The following is a 19,898-nucleotide window of genomic DNA, read 5'->3' as shown; positions in this document are numbered from 1 at the left end:
ATTGAGAGGTTTCATATTTGCTTCTGCTAGGGCCCGAGGGATTTCAATTGTCCTTCACCAGTTTCATGTTAATCTCTCTACTTGGGCCTTGCCTCACTGCACAGACAATACGACTTCAGAGCCAAGAGTTCTGATTTCCCACTGGTAACATTTTCGTTTTTTTCCACCGAAGTCCCCAGTGAGAATTCAGGTGCTTCCCTGAGAGGGTCTAGTCCCCTTTGCATAGATGGGGACTTACCTAGATTTGGCGCCAACCCACGCAAGGTGTCACCTTACCCAAGAAGTGTGTCATCTCCCAGGATAGCTGACCCCTCCATCAGACACTGAGCCAGTGTTGTCAAAGGCAACTTTTTCTGAAAAGAAAGCAAATGGTGTAATGAAAGCTACTTTCCATATTCATCTGTTGCATCTAAAACAGCAAGAAGTCAAATACTTGCCGAGGTATTTTATCAGCTATGAAACAAGCTGACTTTAAAATAGGTTTAAACCTAGAAATTCATAGTGTACCATGATGGGTTAGACTTAGAGACGTCAAAATTCAGAAAACGAGAACTGAATTGTATTTGCCACTTTGGGAAATAAGCCTAAGGCTAACATGCTGCATTTTAAAATGAGGTAGGACGGCAAGAAGGAAAAATGAGAAAAATTTAAAATGATGTTAACAAAGATTTGAGCAATGCCTTAATTTCCAAAAATAATATATCTCTTAAAGAGTGTATTTGCCTTATTTTAAAAATGAGGCAGTGACTGGGTGCGGTGGCTCATGCCTGTAATCCCAGCACTTTGGGAGGCTGAGGTGGGGAAATCACCTGAGGTCAGGAGTTCGAGACCAGCCTGGCCAACACGGTGAAACCCTGTCTCTACTAATAATATAAAAATTAACTGGGTGTGGTGGCGCATGCCTGTGATTCCAGCTACTCGGGAGGCTGAGGCAGCAGAATGGCTTAAACCTGGGAGGCAGAGGTTGCAGTGAGCCAAGATGGTGCCATTGCACTCCAGCCTGGGCAACAAGACTGAAACTCCATCTCCAAAATAAATAAATAAATAAATGAGGCAGCTATGGTCAAAAAAGAGAGAGAAAAGTGTTCACATGCAATTACAACCCAGAAAGAGTAAGCACCAAAATAAAGACACACTACAAAAAAGATAGATGGCTGAGGAGCACATGAAAAGATAATTAACCTCATTAGTCATTAGGGAAACCCCAATCAAGGTCTCACTTTACACTCACTAAAATGGCTATAATAATATTAATACTTAACAAAACAAAAAAAATAAGGATTGGTGAGCATAAACCTTCATGCATTACTAGTGGAAGTTTAAACTGGTGCAGCACTGTGAAAGTGTACTTAGTATCTCAATAAGTTAAGCAGAATTATCACATGGTATAGCAATTGCACTCCTGGGTATATATCCAAAGTAACTGAAAACAGATGTTCAAAAAAGAGGTACACAAATGTGAAGAGCAACACTATTCACAACGGCCAAAAGGGGGGAACAACTCAAATGTCCACCAATGAATAAATGGATAAACAAAATGTGGTATGTCCATACAATGGAACATTATGCAGCCATGAAAAAGGGAATGCTGCATGCTATAATATGGATGAATCCTGAAGACATCATGCTAAATGAAATAACCTAGACACAAAAGGACACATATTGTGTAACTCTATTTAATGAAATATCCAGAATAAGCAAATTCACAGAGATAGAAAGTAGATTAGTGCTTGTCACAGGACTGCAGGGGTGAGTAAAATGGGGAAGGACTGCTTAAAGGGTATGTGGTTTCCTTTGGGGATGATGGAAACATTCTGGAACTAGATAGTGGTGGTAAATAGCCTGTTAAAACCACTGTACACTTTTAAGTGCTACATTTTATGTTACAGGGAGGGACAGACAAGCTGTGATAGGAGTTTAGCATGACCTGTTCCCCATGCTAAGTATCAAAGAGTTCTCTCCTTTCTGAACTAAGATCAGCCAGTACACAGACAGAACAAAAACAAGGTAAGAACCACTAGCACCTTCTCAGGTCTTCCAGTCTACATGGCTACAAAGGTAGTTCTGCAAATAGAAAGTGACTGAACTACACCCAGCCCAGAGCCTCCTGGTGTTAACACACAGAGAGTTTCCACTTATAATTCATTTACTAATTCAACATTTATGCAGGGCAGGCACCACACCAGTGATGAATAAAACCAGACACTGTTCTCATGGAACATTTTTCTTTTCTCTTTTCTTTCTCTTTTCTTCTTCCTTCTTTCTTTTCTTTTCTTTTGTTTTGTTGTTTGTTTTGTTTTGTTTTTCGATACAAGGTCTTGCCCTGTCACCCAGGCTGGAGTACGGTGTTGCAATCATAGCTCACTGAAGCCTCCAGCTCCTGGGCCCAAGCAATCCTCCTGCCTCAGCTTCCCAAGCAACTACAACTACAGGCACGCACCCCGACGCCTGGCTAATTTTATTTCTAAATTTTTTGTAGAGATGGTGTCTCACTATGTTTCCCAGGATGATCTCGAACTCCTTGGCTCAAGCAATCCTCCTGCTTTGGCCTCCCAAAGTGCTGGGATATCAGGTGTGAGCCACCACACCCAGCCACAGAACTTACTTCTAATGGTGAAGATAAACAATAAACATCATCATACCTTGCCCTAAGGTTACTCTGTCCATCTGGTTGTTCATTTGTATCCTTTATAATATCCTAACTGATAAATACAACTAAAGTGTTTCCCTGAGTTCTCCAAGCCATTTTAGCAAATTATCAAACCTGACGAGGGGGTTGCAGAACCCCTAATTTATAGCTGGTTGATCAGAAATAGCAGAAGGCTAGATTTGCAACTGACATGCTAAGTAGGGGCAGTCTTGTAGGACTGAGTCCTTAACCTGTGAGATCTGACACTAACTCCAGGTATACAGTGTCAGAATAAATTGCAAGACACACAGCTGGTGTTCAGAGAGTTGGAGAACGGCTTGGTGTGTGGAGAAAATCCCCCCACACATGTGGTCACAGAAGTGTTATATAAGTGTAGACAAACAGAGTGTGTTTTTCAGAGAAGCAGGCATAATATTCCAGTTGTAGCCTCACAGAGAGGGCATAGCTTATGGTATTGGTTCTCAACCAGGGGTGATTTTTGTCCCGCTGGGGTCATTTGGCAACATCTGGAGACATTTCTGATTGGTACCGCATGGGAGATGCTATTGGCATCTGATGGGTAGAGGCCAGGGACGTTGCTAAACATCCTACAATGCACAGAACGGTCTCCTCCAACAAAGAATTACTAGGCTCAAAATGTCAATAGTGCCATGCTTGAGAAACCAGGTTTAATTTGCAAGTGTCTACAATGTCCCAGTGACAAGTCAGTGAAGACGCTTCGTCTTGAATGTCAGATGGTACAATCATAGGACTGATGAGCTCACATAAAAAGACCATTTTGGTTTGTGTTAAACATTCACAGTCCTGTGACCTGCCATCAGGGCAAGACTTCAGCGTTTTCGAATCTTTTTGAAATTGGACAGAGAGGATTTGCCTATAGTAAAGGGGACTTCTGACAGTCCAAGAGTTGACATCCTTTGAAGAAATACATCTACCAGAAGGTAAGTAGAGTTTTTCCAACTATGGAAAAAGACTAGCCAGATTATCCTGTCAGTGAGTAGAGCAGAAAACTGTACCCAAGGGTGACCAAATGAATGAAGGTCAAGATCAACAAGACAAGACCAGCCACTGGAGGAACATGAGGTTGATTGGACTTCTGGAGGGAGGATGGAAAGGGGACAGCCAAGCAACCGTTCTGCAAAGTGCGACTGGAAAACACAGTTTGGAGTTACAGGGCTGGAGGCAGCCTGCTCCTGAGCCAAGGAAGCTACATTTTCTCATTTTGAGTCATTTAACACCTGGACTAATGATTTTGAGATCCTCTTAGGTAGCAGAGACGACAGAATTAAGTGAATTCTCAACGGATGTGCTTTTTAATTTTAACAAGGAGCATAACCTTTCCCTCCTGCCCTTTCTCAATTCTCTATCATATCTCTTATAGTAAAAGAATTAATTCGCCTGTAATCCCAGCACTTTGGGAGGCCGAGACGGGTGGATCATGAGGTCAGGAGTTTGAGACCAGCCTGGCCAATATGGTGAAACCCCATCTCTACTAAAAATACAAAAAAAATTAGCCGTGGGTGGTGGTACACCCCTGTAGTCCCAGCTACTTGGGAGGCTGAGGCAGGGGAATTGCTAGAACCTGGGAGACAGAAGTTGCAGTGAGCCGAGATCGTGCCACTGCACTTCAGCCTGGATGACAGAGTGAGACTCCGTCTCAAAAAAATAAATAAATAAAACTAAAAGATGCCAGAAGATTTATAGTAAAAAGTCTCTCCCACACTCACTCATCCCTCAACCACCTCATTCCCCTCACCAGAGACCGTGACAGTGACCAGATTTTGTGTATCCTTTCATAAATATTCTAAGCAGATTCAATTATACATACATGTGTGCGTCTGCTTTTAGTATTTCTCCCCACGTTAGCATACTCAATTTACACACCACTCTGTGCCTTGCTTTCCTTTTCACATAGAGATAGATACCTTTCATATCATTTCCTATCATTACATATGGAACTGTCTTGTTCTTTTATTTTAATGGCTACACAGATCATTGAATGAAGATGAGAAAATGTATTTACTCAAGTATCCTATCAATGGTGTAACTGTCACTCTAGGAGAGATGTTAAGGTGAATTTGAGAGCCTGGATTCCAAGGTGGGGGTAAGTTAGTGAAAATCAACATGAGTTTTTATTTGTGTAGATGCTTTAAGAATCAAGAAATTGGCCAGGGGCCGTGGCTCACACCTGTAATCCCAGCGCTTTGGGAGGCCAAGGCAGGCGGATCATGAGGTCAGCAGATTAAGACCATCCTGGCTAACATGGTGAAGCCCCACCTCTACTAAAAATACAAAAAATTAGCTGGGTGTGGCAGCATGCACCTGTAATCCCAGCTACTCGGGAGGCTGAGGCAGGAGAATCGCTTCAACCCAGGAGGCGGTGGTTGCAGTGAGCTGAGATCGCACCACTGCACTCCACCCTGGGCAACAGAACAAGACTCTGTCTCAAATTAAAAAAAAAAAAAAAAAAAAGAATCTAGAAATTACAAGGACGTCACCAAATGACAAAAGAAAGGAATGCGTTAAGATGATATTACTTTCATAACAAAAGGGGGTAAGTGTAACCCCATAATCAAAGACAGTACGTAAGAAGAAGTTAATGAACTGTAATCCACAACAGACTACAAATGATTTCTATTTCTAAAAAGATTCCCTAAGGTGAAGGAACATTAACAGCTCGAGAAATGGCAGGCATTGTAGTAATCTCATATAACCTAAGATTGCTTCTAACTGAGACCCTGTTTGCTTTCTCCCTCACACTTTGGTCGCCCCCATTTCAAGTATAATGACATCCAATCTTATACAAAGGCATAAGAATGATACAATGGACTCTGGGGACTCAGGGGAAAGGGTGGGAGGGGGTGAGGGATAAAAGAGTACACATTGGGTACAGTGTACACTACTCAGGTGATGGGTGCACCAAAATATCAGAAATCACCACTAAAGAACTTATTCATGTAACCAACACCACCTGTTCCCCAAAAACCTATTGAAATAAATTAATTAAATTTTCTTTAAAAAGGATATCCAGTCTTAGAAGAATTAAATTGCTGAAAGATCTAGAAAAGCTCCCAAAATCATTCTCCCTCCAGTACCAAGGATCCATACTGACACAGCCAGTCCCGATCCCTGGTAAATATTAGTGTCCAGGTAAAAAGATCTTAGCAAACTTCATGCTGGCCAGTGACTTTCAGAGACAAACAGGAGCTATGAAAATAATTTTTTTCCCTAGCTCTAGAGTTCAGATAGAACCTTAAGAATTAAGGGAAGGAAAGACAGACTGTCCCAGGGTTTCAATATATAGTCAATCTGACATGTCTGAGTTAACTATTCTCTCTAAAATTATCTTGGGCATAAGCAACACAGTTTGTAGGATGACCCAGACAATAAGCCTCATTCTAATATCCACCCCATTCCTACACACACACACACACACACACACTCTCTCTCTCTCTCTCTCTTTCTCTTTCTCTCTCTTTCTCTCTCTCTTTCTCTTTCTCTCTCTCTTTCTCTCTCTTTGTCTCTGTCTGTCTCTCTCTCTCTTTCTCTCTCTCTCTCTCTCATATATTCCCTATCTCTGAAAATTGTTGTCTACTGTCCTCTAATTCCAGGCCCAGGCAACCAGCTCTTCTGTGGTTCAGCCCCAACAAGACACACAGCCCAGGCTTGATGCTCTGGTCTCAATGGTTCTTAACAGCCACTCCAGCCTAACAGTGGGCCACTGCTAACAGCACCAGGTTACACTTCTTTAATATTTACTTAAGTTAACATTGTACAAGGCATGTACATGCTTTACCTCACTGACCTCTCAAACAACTCTGCTGGGTAGGGAATTGTTATGATTCTGACCACTTTCCAAGTGAAGAAGCTAAGGCTTATGAGGTAATGAACTTGCCCAAGCTCAGGTTAACTTAGGAAGCGACAGAATTGGGCTTCACCCTTCGGTGGTCAGATTGCAGAGCTTAACCTCAGAATTGCCTGTTACAGAAGAGGAAGGGCATGCTAGTGTGGTGGGCATGCTAGTGTGGTAGGCAAGTTCTGTGCCTAAAATATTCACAGACCATCCATTCACGACACACATCTACTTGTATCATTGTCCTGTCATGGCAGGTTCTTTCTTAGGCACGGAGAACAGAACTGATGGGGACACAAGATCCCTGGTCCCATCACAATGATGGAAATGATCACAGTGATTTCAGATACTAATGTGTGCTATAAAGAAAATAAAATACGGAGATGGGATTAGGGTGAGTGAGGAAGCAGACACATTAGGTGGTCAAGAAAGCCTCCTGAAAAGGTGACATCTGAGCTGAGAACTGAACAGGTTGCTGGCTTGAAATGCTGGATAAGAGCATTCCCTACGGACGATAGAGAAAGCACAATGGCTGAAGCGGAGAGTGAGCTAGGCATGCTCAGTACCAGGTGAGCACAGCTGAAGAACGATGACAGAGGGGAAGGAAGCCCAGAGCCAAGCTCAGAGATGCAGGTAGAAGACACATAGTGTCCAAGGGCCAAGACAAGGAGTTCAGATTTTATTCTACAATGGGAATCCTGGAGCAGGATTAGGCAGGAGGGTGACGTGACTGGATTTCCAATTCAAACACTGGTTCCTGCGGTTGCAGAGAAGGGAAGAGGAAGCAGGAGGGAAGGGTTTAGGGTGGAAGACGTGATAGGAGTCACTGTGTTCAGAAAGAACTGACAGCTGCTTAGACTAGGGTGGTAAATGTTGAAGCCAAATGGAAATTCTCTGGAGGAAGAGTCAGCAGGGCTTACTGACAGCCTAGACATGGGGCATATGGAAAGGAGAGAATAAAGAATGGTGTCTGGGATTTAGATGAGCAAGTGCATGGATTTACAGTACCATTCTCTACTGTTCTGCCCTCTTTGCTGGGTCCTCCTCCTGGTAGAGTGTGAAATGCTGCAGTTCCTGGGGTTCCTGATTCAAAAGCCATTTGTCTTCTCACCTGCATTTTCTCCCGAGGTGATCTCAGCAGCTCCAATGGATTCAACAGTCACTTGGGGTAGAGACCATGAAACCCCTCTCTCCTCTTCATATGGCCACATCCACTCAGTTATCAAGCCCTGATACTCTACCTCCAGGATCTACCATGGACACTGATTTTTCTCCCTTTTCAGGTCCTCATTGCATCTCACTGAAATTGTTCCCATTTCTGTGTAACTGGCCTCACTTCTGCCATGGTCCCACCCGTGAGTCCTTTATTCATACAATTTTCAACAAATCTGATCATGTCTCTCCCTGTTAAAATGTTGGCTTTCCTCTACTCTTAGGGATAAAGTCCAAACCCTCACCATGCCCTACAAGGCGTGATCCCGTCCTCTGCAGTCCCGCCCCATGCCACATCTTCCCCATTCTCTACAGTCTGGTCACTCTGGCCACCTTTATTTTTCTCAAAAATGCCAAACTTGGCCAGGTGTGGTGGCTCACACCTGTAATCCCAGCACTTTGGGAGGCTGAGGTGAGTAGATCACCTGAGGTCAGGAGTTCGATACCAGCCTGGTCAACATGGTGAAACCCTGTCTCTACTAAAAATACAAAAATTAGCTGGGTGTGGTGGCACATGCCTGTAATCTCAGCTACTTGGGAGGCTGAGGCAGGAGAACTGCTTGAACCCGAGAAGCGGAGGTTGCAGTGAGCCGAGATCGTGCCATTGCACTCCAACCTAGGCAACAAGAGTGAAACTTCGTCTCAAGAAATAAAAATAAAAATAAAACTACAGCTAAACTTTTTCCTATCTCTCGGAACCCGGCACATCTTGCTCCCTGTCTGAGAAGTGTGTTTACCCCTTTTGGTGCTGCTACCTTTTACCTGTCCTTAACGGCCACTTCCTCACGGAAACCTCCCACTATTTAATTCCTAGCAAGCGCTTCTTCTCAGCACTAAGACATGGTCTGAGTAGCAAATGCACTGTGAGTATGATGCCTGTCTCCCCTTGGGTGGTGAGCTTCTGGAGCACAGAAATCCTGCTCAGCTGACTCAGCACTTAGCATACACACCGCCTTGCATGGCAGACTTGGTGCTTTCTAAATATTTGCTGAATAAGGTGGAGAAACACTTTCACACGGTAGCACTTTATTTGTTGGGCATGACTTCCTAATGAGAAATGCAAGGACTTCAAAAAACTAAACATCTTCATTATATTAAGAGTCCTGGAAACCTAGGAACTAACTAGTTATTATCCAGGACTAAAGATGGCAACATGGAGGCCGGGCGTGGTGGCTCACGCTTGTAATCCCGACACTTTGGGAGGCTGAGGTGGGCAGATCACGAGGTCAGGAGTTCGAGACCAGCTTGGCCAATATGGTGAAACCCTGTCTCTACTAAAAATACAAAAATTAGCTGGGTGTGGAGGTGGACGTCTGTAATCGCAGCTACTCGGGAGGCTGAGGCAGAAGAATCGCTTGAACTCAGGAGGCGGAGATTGCAGTGAGCCGAGATGGCGCTACTGCACTCCAGCCTGGGCGACAGAGCAAGGCTCCATCTCAAAAAAAAAATAAAAATAAAAATAAAAAAAGATGGCAACATGGAAAGGTAATTCATATGCTTTCTATTCTTCATCCCACATAAGGAATCCAGTTGTACTCAGTACCCACAAGACAATAATGTTCTCTCTGTTCACTGAGATAACGTCAACAAAATCCCATTTGTATGCCTATCCACATCTGGCTGGCAGCCACAGCTCTCGGGGTAAAACTTTTAAAAGTGGTATGACAAAAGTTTAGGAGTTGGAACACACAACTAAAGAGCTACTGAGCTTGTTAAAAGAGAAATAACAAAAAGCAACTTACATGTGCTCAAGTAGCAACTTACATGTGCTCAAATAAAAAGCAGAATATTGCATGGATCCCCATAAAGTCTCTTCTGAACCTGAGATTCCAAGACCCACACTCTCCCTGTGATTGTCCATCTCTGGACCCTCTCACAACATTTAACTCCCAAGACAGCGTCTGTTCATTCACTCCCTCCCTCCCACCCCACCTTCCCTTTACCTGATCCTTTTCATTTTATTTCTTTTCCTTCTCACCAATTGCTCCAATCTTGACATATCTCTCTACTTACTCATGACAAAGAACTGGATATGCATCTCACTATTTGAGGTGATTTATAAATGTCATGTTTCCTATCACATCTCTTAATGTGTTTAGAGAAAAACTGAAAAAAAAATGAGTTTGGAAATTTTTTCCCACAGTTCTTTGATTGTTTCATATTTTAAATGGCTCTTTGACTTTCAGACCATTTATTCAGTCATATGATGACAAGGAAAGATGGATCAGCATAAGAAATCATTGACAAAATCAAGCACTTAAAATCCATGCAGTGAGGCTGGGCACAGTGGCTCACATCTATAATCCCAGCACTTTGGGAGGCCTAGGCGGGCAGATCACGAGGTCAAGAGATCAAGACCATCCTGGCCAACATGGTGAAACCTTGTCTCTACCAAAAATACAAAAATTAGATGGGCATGGTGGCACGCACCTGTAGTTCCCAGCTACTCGGTAGGGTGAGGCAGGAAAATCACTTGAACCTGGGAGGTGGAGGTTGCAGTGAGCCAAGATTGCGCCACTGCACTCCAGTCTGGGCGACAGAGCAAGACTCTGTCTTTAAGAAAAAAAAAATCCATAGAGTGAAATCACTGACCTATAAGTGCTTGGGCACCTACTTCCACTGCAGACTTCTCCCAGTTTACACGTTTATCACTGCATGCACGTGACTGCAGCCTTCAGAGCCTGATAACAACCACTGTGTGTCTTCTCTAGTAAGAGAAGCCAGATAGAGTATGTCCTAGTTGGTGAATCATGGCCAGTCACAGCAAACCCATTTATCTTGGATACATATTCACCTTCTCAGCCTCCCTTGCCGCTAGAGAAACATACATGAAATTAATTCATGGTCTTAGCGCCCTCCCACTTCCTGCCTGTGATGTGGTTATGTGAAGATGTGATGCATGGAGCTGCAGCAGCCACATTACAGTTGTAAATGGAGGCCCAAGCGTCACATAGATGCTGACCCAAAGCTGCTAAATAAACCTTGGAACTGGCTACATCAGACATTTTGTTAAGTGAGGCAATTATGTGCCTTTTTCTCAAGTCTCTAGGAAGCAGTATAGTTATTAACCATTTTTTTTATTTTCTGTATTCAGATGCTTTGACAACATCTTGGACCCTTGCTGATCCTGAAGGGACTGCCCCTCCCAGACTAGGCAATTCCTAGAAATAGTAAACAACTCACCCACAGAATGCTTTTTAAATGCAAGCTTAATCTAGAGTTCACATTTCAACAACCTCCTCTAAGGGGCTCTCATACTCCAGGCCACTGTCCATCTGCCCTAATTACCCGACTGGGAGGTCAGGTCCCAGACAACTAGAAATAGTCCTTAATAATTCAAACTAATCAATCCTATATCTGCTGCAGACACCACAACAAAGGCTCTGGCCCACGGTCCTCTCTTTTACCTCCTGACCAACCCTGGAGCTTCCCCTGTGGCCCTCTGGGTGATGTGGCCTGTCCTCTTCTCTTGGGAAGCATGAATAACTCTCTCTCCTTGGCAATCATCTCCTGATCTGCCTTTGGCATACCTCAAATGTTCTATCCACGAACTATACATCAGATCACTCAGGGACCCAAATGTCCCCTTACTGGGGATTCTCAATTCAGTGAAAACGTCACCAATCCAGGTAAATTCATCTGATCCCAGAAAAATAATGTTAGTACTAATCCGCTTACCAACACCAGAGGCCAAATTCAAGCCTCTGGTGGTAACATTCAGATGATACTCTCGATACCAAAACATACTGTACTTTGGACCAGTTATTTTAAAAATGGTGCCTCTTGGAACAACAACAAAAAAAGGACACAGATGAAAGGCAGGCTTGGCTCCAGCATCCCCATCCGGAACCGTTCCTGGAGTCCCCCATTAGATATGGGTTTGATAAAAGGGTTTCATGCCCAAAGTCGTTTTGCAAACTCTCCCTTCAGACAGTTCCCCTTGCTGAATTCCTGATACGTACAGAATTATTTCTATAGATATCTTTCAGAGCTGTGAAAGTTTTATTTATACACACACAAATGATTCCTGCTGGGAATATTAAGAAAGAAGAAACCAGGGCTTGGAAAAAAGAAAGAAATGACTGGTAGGGCAAGCAGAGCAGGTTTTTGCACTGCAGCAGTTGCTGGGAAGAAGTATTGTGGCACATTACATGACAGTCCAACAGAAATGAGGCTAACATAAGCCGAGGGTATCGGGGGACCAAGGGGATGCAGAAGTCAGAAATAACCGCAAGTCAAAAAAAAAGAAAAAAGTCTAAAAGATACCAATCGTGTAGATTATAAACTCAAGGAAGAAGGAAGAAAGCCTAGATTGCATATCCCTTGTAATAAAGCCAAGTGAATGTCTAAGAATATCTTTTAATCTTTGATGGGGCTGAGAGGCATGGGGTCAAGAGGAAGGTAAACCTACAGAGGCTGCTCATGCCCAGGACTGTTGAAATGGAATCGCATTATACAATGCCTGTTATTTCTAATGTGGCTTATAGACAAAGGCATTAGAGAAGCTTTACTTAGCAGGCTCTTTTTATTGTGTCTCATTATAGCGAAAACAATTTTCAAGGGCCTTTATAGGTCACTTGTAACCTCTAAAACCACAATATACTTTTTTTCCAAGAGATCTTAAGATGCTATTGAGGCAAATGCAATCTATGAATGAGCTGAATCGGGGTTCAGATATCCATCAAGGATAAAACTTCCCTAGAGGTGAGATCTCATGCACGCCCGTCTTCCCAGTTGCTCCAATCTGGGGAGGACAGGGAGAGGACCTCACCTTGCCTGGGGAGGGCAGGGGATGCTTCAGGCTGGGCTAAAGAGCGAGAACAATAGGGAGGGTTGTCAGTCCACAGAAAACAGAAAACAGGCAGGTAGAGCTGCTGAGTCAATTCTCAGGCACGTAAGCAGCTACATAAACAGCTACATCCAGGGGGGTCACAGGAGTAGGACCGTTGTCCTCAGTAGGCAAGATTTCAGCTCCCCGGGGCTGGGAGGGCACTTACGGAGCGCTTGTCAGCCTCTGCCCCTTGCTGGCCCTGCAGACATGCGGTGAGCTTCTTGTGCGTGCTGTGGGACACCTGTTTCACCAGCTCCAGACGCTTCTCCACCTGCAGAGAGAAGAGCGGGTGGTGCCACTGAGAGAGCGCAAGGTCAGGGGAGGAGGAATTGTGGGTGGGGACAATCACAACTCATGTTTCCATGAAGATAAGCACTCCCGGAGAGGCAGCTTTCTTTTTTTTATTATTATTATACTTTAAGTTCTAGGGCACATGTGCACAATGCGCAGGTTTGTTACCTATGTATACATGTGCCATGTTGGTGTGCTGCACCCATTAACTCGTCATTTACATTAGGTATATCTCCTAATGCTATCCCTCCCCCCACCCCCCACCCCATGACAGGCCTGGTGTGTGATGTTCCCCATCCTGTGTCCAAGTGTTCTCATTGTTCAGTTCCCACCTATGAGTGAGAACATGCGGTGTTTGGTTCTGTTCTTGCGATAGGTTGCTCAGAATGATGGTTTCCAGCTTCATCCACGTCCCTACAAAGGACATGAACTCATCCTTTTTTATGGCTGCATAGTATTCCATGGTGTATATGTGCTACATTTTCTTAAACCAGTCTATCATTGACGGACATTTGGGTTGGTTCCAAGTCTTTGCTATTGTGAATAGTGCCATAATAAACATACATGTTATAAAGACACATAGATGTATGTAAATTAAAGCTCCATAGGGTCTTCTCGTCTTATTATTTCATGTCTGCCTCTTCATGGGCAGGTCAATTTCACTGGTTGAAAGTAAGAGACAGTTAAACCCTCGTGATGCCATTCACGCAAGTCCCTATTTAAAGAACAAGTGATTAAGCTACCTTTGCACAGTCAGGGTACCGCAGCCGTTGAACATGTGTCACTGGGCAGGCAGTGCCTCTAATACTAGCAATGCTAGAGGTGATGTTTTTGGTAAACAGGCGGAGGTTAAGTTTGCCGAGTTCCTTTTACTTTTTTAAATTAACATACATCTATGTGTCTTTATAGCTGCATGATTTATAATCCTTTGGGTATATACCCAGTCATGGGATGGCTGGGTCAAATGGTATTTCTAGTTCTAGATCCTTGAGGAATCGCCACACTGTTTTCCACAATGGTTGAACTGGTTTACAGTCCCACCAACAGTGTAAAAGTGTTCCTATTTCTCCACATCCTCTCCAGCACCTGTTGTTTCTTTGACTTTTTAATGATTGCCATTCTAACAAAGAACTTAAACAAACTTACAAGAAAAAATCAAACAACCCCATCAAAAAGTGGGCAAAGGATAGGAACAGACACGTCTCAAAAGAAGACATTTATGCGGCCAACAGACACATGAAAAAATGCTCATCATCACTGGCCATCAGAGAAATGCAAATCAAAACCACAATGAGAGATCACTTTTAAAGCTGGAGAACTGGAGGGGCCGGGATCACAGACTCCAGGACCCTTGGGCTAACCGTGGTGAAATGACTTTAAACCTCTCCTGAAAGAGCTTAACCCAAACCAGTATTCATCATGCAAAGTACAGTCCTAAAAGATAAAAAAACTTTTCTCCCAACAGTTTGTAAGGAGCAGCTAGAGCAGTTTGAACTGCATTGGGGATGGCTTAGTTTTGTGGGTTTTTTTTTTTTTTTTTTTTTTTTTAATGAGATGGAGTCTCGCTCTGTCGCCAGGCTGGAGTGTAGTGGCACGATCCTGGCTAGCTGCAACCTCTACCTCCTGGGTTCAAGCAATTCTCCTGCCTCAGCCTCCCGTATATCTCTGGTATCTGTGAGCCGGTGTCAATGGCCGCCTTACCTGAAGAAGGTCTTCACTCAAAACTTCCGTCTTTTCAGCCCTAAAAAGAACATTGAGAAATATATCAGTAAGAAAACTAACAACAGAGCCTCATAATTACTCCCCAATCTCTTCAATTAAGGCGGTACCAGAAAAACAGAGACATGAGTAGCAGAAACATTTAAGAAGAGCACAGATAAAACTAGAATTTACTAGGAAACTTAAAAAACCAACATATCAGCAAACACAGCAAATCAGATGCCCTGAAGACTTTCCCGCTATAGATTGGAACCTGGATTCATGACAACAAATGTATGCCTTTGTTCCCAGACACATACATATTTTAAGCATCAGAATTAAGGTTTCTCCAGCCATAACCCTTGGCCTCCCCCAAATAAGTAAGCTAATGTAGCAGAAATCTGAGAAAGGATCAATTAACAACAAACACAGAGACAGTGTTGAATCCTGGCAACTAATGCAAATGCCACCACCATGGTCTGGCAACCAAGTGTTAGGTCCACAAGAAAGTGGAGGGCTTGAACCTGAAACTTCTACATTGAGACAACCTGGATATTGGAGGAATTGGACCCAGCTAACCCGTTAGCACCGCCTGCCTCATGTTAGAGGAGAGTGCTAATTCTCTCAGGAACAGAGCATTCTAATTCAATGCTCTCTCTCTCTCTCTCTCTCTCTCTCACTCTCACTTTCTCTAACAACATGCACACACACACTCTCTCTCTCACACGCAAACACAGCAAATTTACATGAAAACAAATCATCAAGATTTAAGAGTACAGAGAAAGAAGGAACGACATATGAGATGTCTAAAGAATTTCAACTATTGCAATGATCAAAGACTGCAATGCATGTATAAAATATCAAAGAACAAATGACATATTAAAAAATAAGCAGTAGGACTTCTGCTTCCACGAAGAAGGAGTGAATGTATTGTAGCAATTCTTCCCACTCACACAACGAAAAACCTACGATAGTATAGAAACACAAGACCCCGAAAAGGAGAAGGAAGGCATACTGGCTGGGAACCTTCAGAATAACATGGTAAAACTGTTGTCCTTCACATGTCTCAGCCTTGGAGCTTAAGAAACTAGCAACAGCAACACCTAAAACACCAACAGGCTCAGACAAAACAAACCCCAACAAAAGCCTGGTCTCTGTAGACAAAGGACCAAGAAAGGAACAGCTGAGCAAGACAGACACTTTCTAGAAAACTGCTCACTGCAGCCAACACCACATAAAAGAATTGTGTCGTATTCCACCCACGCCAACAAAAGCTGAGTAGGGAGCCCTGACTTCTACCCCTGCCAGGCTGTAACAAGCACCCAAGCCCGTGCCCCTCATCAGTGTGGGAGCATCAGAGAACACTGAGACACATAAAGACAGCATCCATCCCTAGGGAGTGGGAGCATCTATCACTACTAGGCAACTGACAAAGTCCATCTTCCTCTGCTGCAGGAGCAGTGGAAATCACGTGGTCACCTGGACACCCACGCCCATGTGGTGATAATGAAGCTTCTCTTCGCCTTCCCATTGGGGTGATGTCACAGGAGTCCTAGTGGACAGACAGGACTCTTGCCAATGCCCAGCAGTAATGAGGCCACTCCCTTCTGCAGTATTAGTGAAAGCCAAGTAGGGAGCAACAATCAGACACTCATAACCACCCCGCCACCAGACACTGAGGTATCAGTGGAGGCCCAGTAGAGAACCAGAACTCCCACACCTACCCAGTATTAACAAGGAGCACCTCCATCTTTGAAGGGTCAGTGAAGGCCAGCCAAGTGGAGAACCTGGACTTCTACCCCAACTCATCAGAAACAAAGCAGGACTCCTGCTCCCCCTGCTAGAGCAGCATCAGAGGAAGCCAGCTCCAAGACAAAGTTTAAATGAGATCCAGAGTCGCATAATATAATAGCCATAATATCCAGACTTCAATTACTCATCACACCAAGAACAAGGGAAAAAAAAAAAAAAACTCAAACTGAAAGAAAAAAAGACAATAGATTCCAATTAAAGTATTCATCATTAAAATGCTTCAATGTGGCCGGGCGCGGTGGCTCACGCTTGTAATCCCAGCACTTTGGGAGGCTGAGGTGGGCGGATCACGAGGTCAGGAGATCGAGACCACAGTGAAACTCCATCTCTACTAAAAATATAAAAAATTAGCCGGGTGTGGTGGCGGGCGCCTGTAGTCCCAGCTACTCAGGAGGCTGAGGCAGGAGAATGGCGTGAACCCAGGAGGCGGAGCCTGCAGTGAGCCGAGATGGCGCCACTGCACTCCAGCCTGGGCTACAGAGGGAGACTCTGTCTCCAAAAAAAAAAAAAAAAAAAAAAAAAAATGCTTCAATGTGTAGTAATAAACATGCATGAAAGAAATAGGAAGTCTCAGAAAGAAAATAGAAGATATAAAAAAGAAAAATTTTAGATCTGAAAAATATAACAATCTAATTAAAAAAAAAGTTGATGGGTTCAACAGCAGAATGGAGGGGGTAGATGAAAGAATCAGTGAACTGGAGGAAGCATAATAGACATTTTCCAATCTGAACAACACGGCAAAAATAGACCAAACAAATCAACAAACAAAAAAAGCCCCAGGGACCTGTGGGCCTATAACAAAAGATCAAATATTTTATGTCATCAGAGTCCCAAAAGAAGAGGGGAAAAAATGGTAGCTATATTAGACTAAGTTGGCCATGATAAAAAAGTTAAAAAAAGATAGGCTAAAAAATACTCAAAAGAAATAAGGCTAAAAATGCCCCAAATGTGGCAAAAGACACAAACCTACATATTTGAAAAGCTGAACAAACCCCAAAGAGGATAAACATAAAGAAATCCTCACCAAGACACATCATGGTCAAACTTCTAAGAACTAAAGACAAATCTTGAAACCAAGGTGCAAGAAATGATACCTTAACAATGGAGGAAAAGCAATTAGAATGACAGCAGATTTCTCAAGAAAAATGGAGACTGAAAGAAAGTGGCACATCATTTTTCCAGGGTTGAAAGAAAGAAACTGTCAACCTAGAACCCTTTAGCTAATGAAAATATGCTTCAGGAATGAAGGGGAAATCAAGACAATCTCAGATATACAAAAGTTAACAGAATTTATCATCGGCAGGCTTCCTATTGCTAAAGAAAGTTATCTAAAATCAACCTAAAGTCTGGGCGCGGTGGCTCACACCTGTAATCCCAGCACTTTGGGAGGCCGAGGCAGGTGGATCACCTGCAGTCAGAAGTTCGAGACTAGCCTGGCCAACATGGTGAAACCCCATCTCTGCTAAAAGTACAAAAAATTAGCCAGGTGTGGTGGTGTGCGCCTGTAATCCCAGCTACTTGGGAGGCTGAGGCAGGAGAATTGCTTGAACCTGGGAGGCAGAGGTTGCAGTGAGCCAAGATCATGCCACTGCACTCCAGCCTAGGTGACAAGAGTGAGACTCCATCTCAAAAAAAAAAAAAAAAAAAAAAAACCCCAAACATGATAAAAGAAGGAAACTCTAAATACCAGAACTGGGGAAGCTATCACTCAAACTGGTAAAATGATGACAGTAGTAGACTATGGTAAGTTATGTATATGGTATGTAACATCTACAGCCACCTCAACAATACTGCTATGGTTTGGATGTGTTCCACAAAGTTCCTATGATGAAACCTTGATCTCTAAAGCAGCGGTGCTGAAAGGTGGAGCCTAACGGGAGGTATATGGGTCACGGGGACACAACCCTCAATGAATTAATACTGTCATTGTGGTAGTGTGTTCATTATCATGAGGGTGGGTTTCTTACAAAAGGACAAGGTGAGCTCCCTCTTGCTCTCTCCTGCCCATGTGATGACTTCAATCATGTTATAATGTAGCAAGAAGGACCTTGCCAGACGCTAGCTCCTCCATCTCAAACTTCCCAGCCTCCAGAACTGTGGCCAATAAATTTCTGTTTTATTACAAATTAGAGACCATGGTATTCGCTTATGGCAGCACAAAGAAAATTGGTACCAGAGAGTGAGGTACCACTATAACAAATACCTGAAAATGTGGAAAAAGCTTTGGAACTAGATAGTGGACACAGACTAGAAGAGTCTGGAAAAGCGGGTTAGAAAAAGCCTGCATTGCTGTGAACAAAGAGTTAAGGGTGATTCTGGTGAGGGCTCAGAAGAGAAGAGCTGTATGAAGGGTAAAACTTCTTAGAGGTTACTTAGATATTAATGACCACAATGTGGGTAAAAATATGGACAGTAAAGACCACTCTGATGAGGTCTATATGAGAATGAAAAATATCTTATTAGAAACTGAAGTAAAGGCCATCCTTTTTACAAAGTTATACAGAACTTGACTGAACTATGTCCATCCCCAAGGGTTTTAATGAAGACGGAACTTAAGAGTGATGAACTAGGATATCTGGTGGAAGAAATTTCTAAGCAAAATATTGAAGAATCTGCATGGCTTCCTTTAACTGCATACAGTAAGATGCAAGAGGAGAGAAAATATTTAAAGGTGGAATTTATGATTAAAAGAGAAGCAGAACGTAACCATTTGGAACACAAAAACGTCCCAAGTGTCCCCTTTGAGAAAGGGCTTAGCGTGGATAGAAGGAAGCCAGGTGCTATTCATCAAGGCAATGACAGAATGACCTGCAAGATATTTCAGAGATCTTTGAGGCTGTTCCTCCCATTACAGGCCCAGAGCTCTAGGAGGGCAGAATGGTTTCATTAGACTAGCTCAAGATGCCTTCCACGGGTTCACTGCCCAGGTACTCTGCTCCCTGCATTCCCGTGCAGTGCTCCTTGGTTATACCAGCTGTGATTCAAGTAACCCCAAGTGCAGTCTGGGCTGCTGCTCTCGAGAGAGCATAAGTGGTAAGCTTGGTGGTATCCATATAGTGCTAACTCTGCTGGTGCACAGAGTTCATAAGCTGTGGAGGTATAAATTTTTGGAGCCCGGGCACAATGTTACATCCACCTAGATTTCAAAGGATGTATCAGACAGCCTAGGGATCCAGGCAGAGACAAGTCACAAGAGACATGTCACAAGAGTGGAACCACTACCGAGAGACCCTATTAGGGTGATGCCCAGCAGAACTGTGGGGTCAAAGCCACTGCAAAGTGTACCCACTAGTGGAGACATGGGGACAGGGCTGTCCCCAAACCCCAGAACTGTAGAGCTACCAGAACATAGCCCCAGCCTGGAAGAGCTCGCACAGGTTGAGCCCCGCAAAAACGTGAAAACAGGACTGCTCAAGGCTTTGAGGTCAAAACCTCCACCCATGTGCTCAAAAGGTATACATGGGGTAAAAAAACATTCTCCAGCTTTAAGATTTAACATTTTCCCTATTGGGTACTGGACTTGGAACCAGTTATCCCTTTCTTCTTGCCTA

The 19,898-nt window shown here is 43.5% G+C and overlaps 1 protein-coding gene across 2 annotated transcripts in view; it reads right to left on the bottom strand.

Annotated features, from left to right (window-relative positions):
* ARHGAP44 (Rho GTPase activating protein 44) overlaps positions 1-19,898 on the bottom strand; it is a 203,141-nt gene that overhangs the window by 83,357 nt on the left and 99,886 nt on the right. For both annotated transcript variants that reach the window (XM_015118630.3, XM_002800295.4), the window contains exons 2-4: positions 14,539-14,578; positions 12,713-12,817; positions 277-353 (exon numbers count right to left, since the gene is read on the bottom strand). In XM_015118630.3, coding sequence (XP_014974116.1) covers positions 277-353; positions 12,713-12,817; positions 14,539-14,578 — 222 coding nt within the window. The remainder of the gene's footprint in view (positions 1-276; positions 354-12,712; positions 12,818-14,538; positions 14,579-19,898) is intronic.

This window comes from Macaca mulatta, chromosome 16 (assembly GCF_049350105.2).
Source record: "Macaca mulatta isolate MMU2019108-1 chromosome 16, T2T-MMU8v2.0, whole genome shotgun sequence".
Lineage (NCBI taxonomy): Eukaryota > Metazoa > Chordata > Mammalia > Primates > Cercopithecidae > Macaca > Macaca mulatta.
This window is presented reverse-complemented; position numbering and strand designations above follow the sequence as displayed.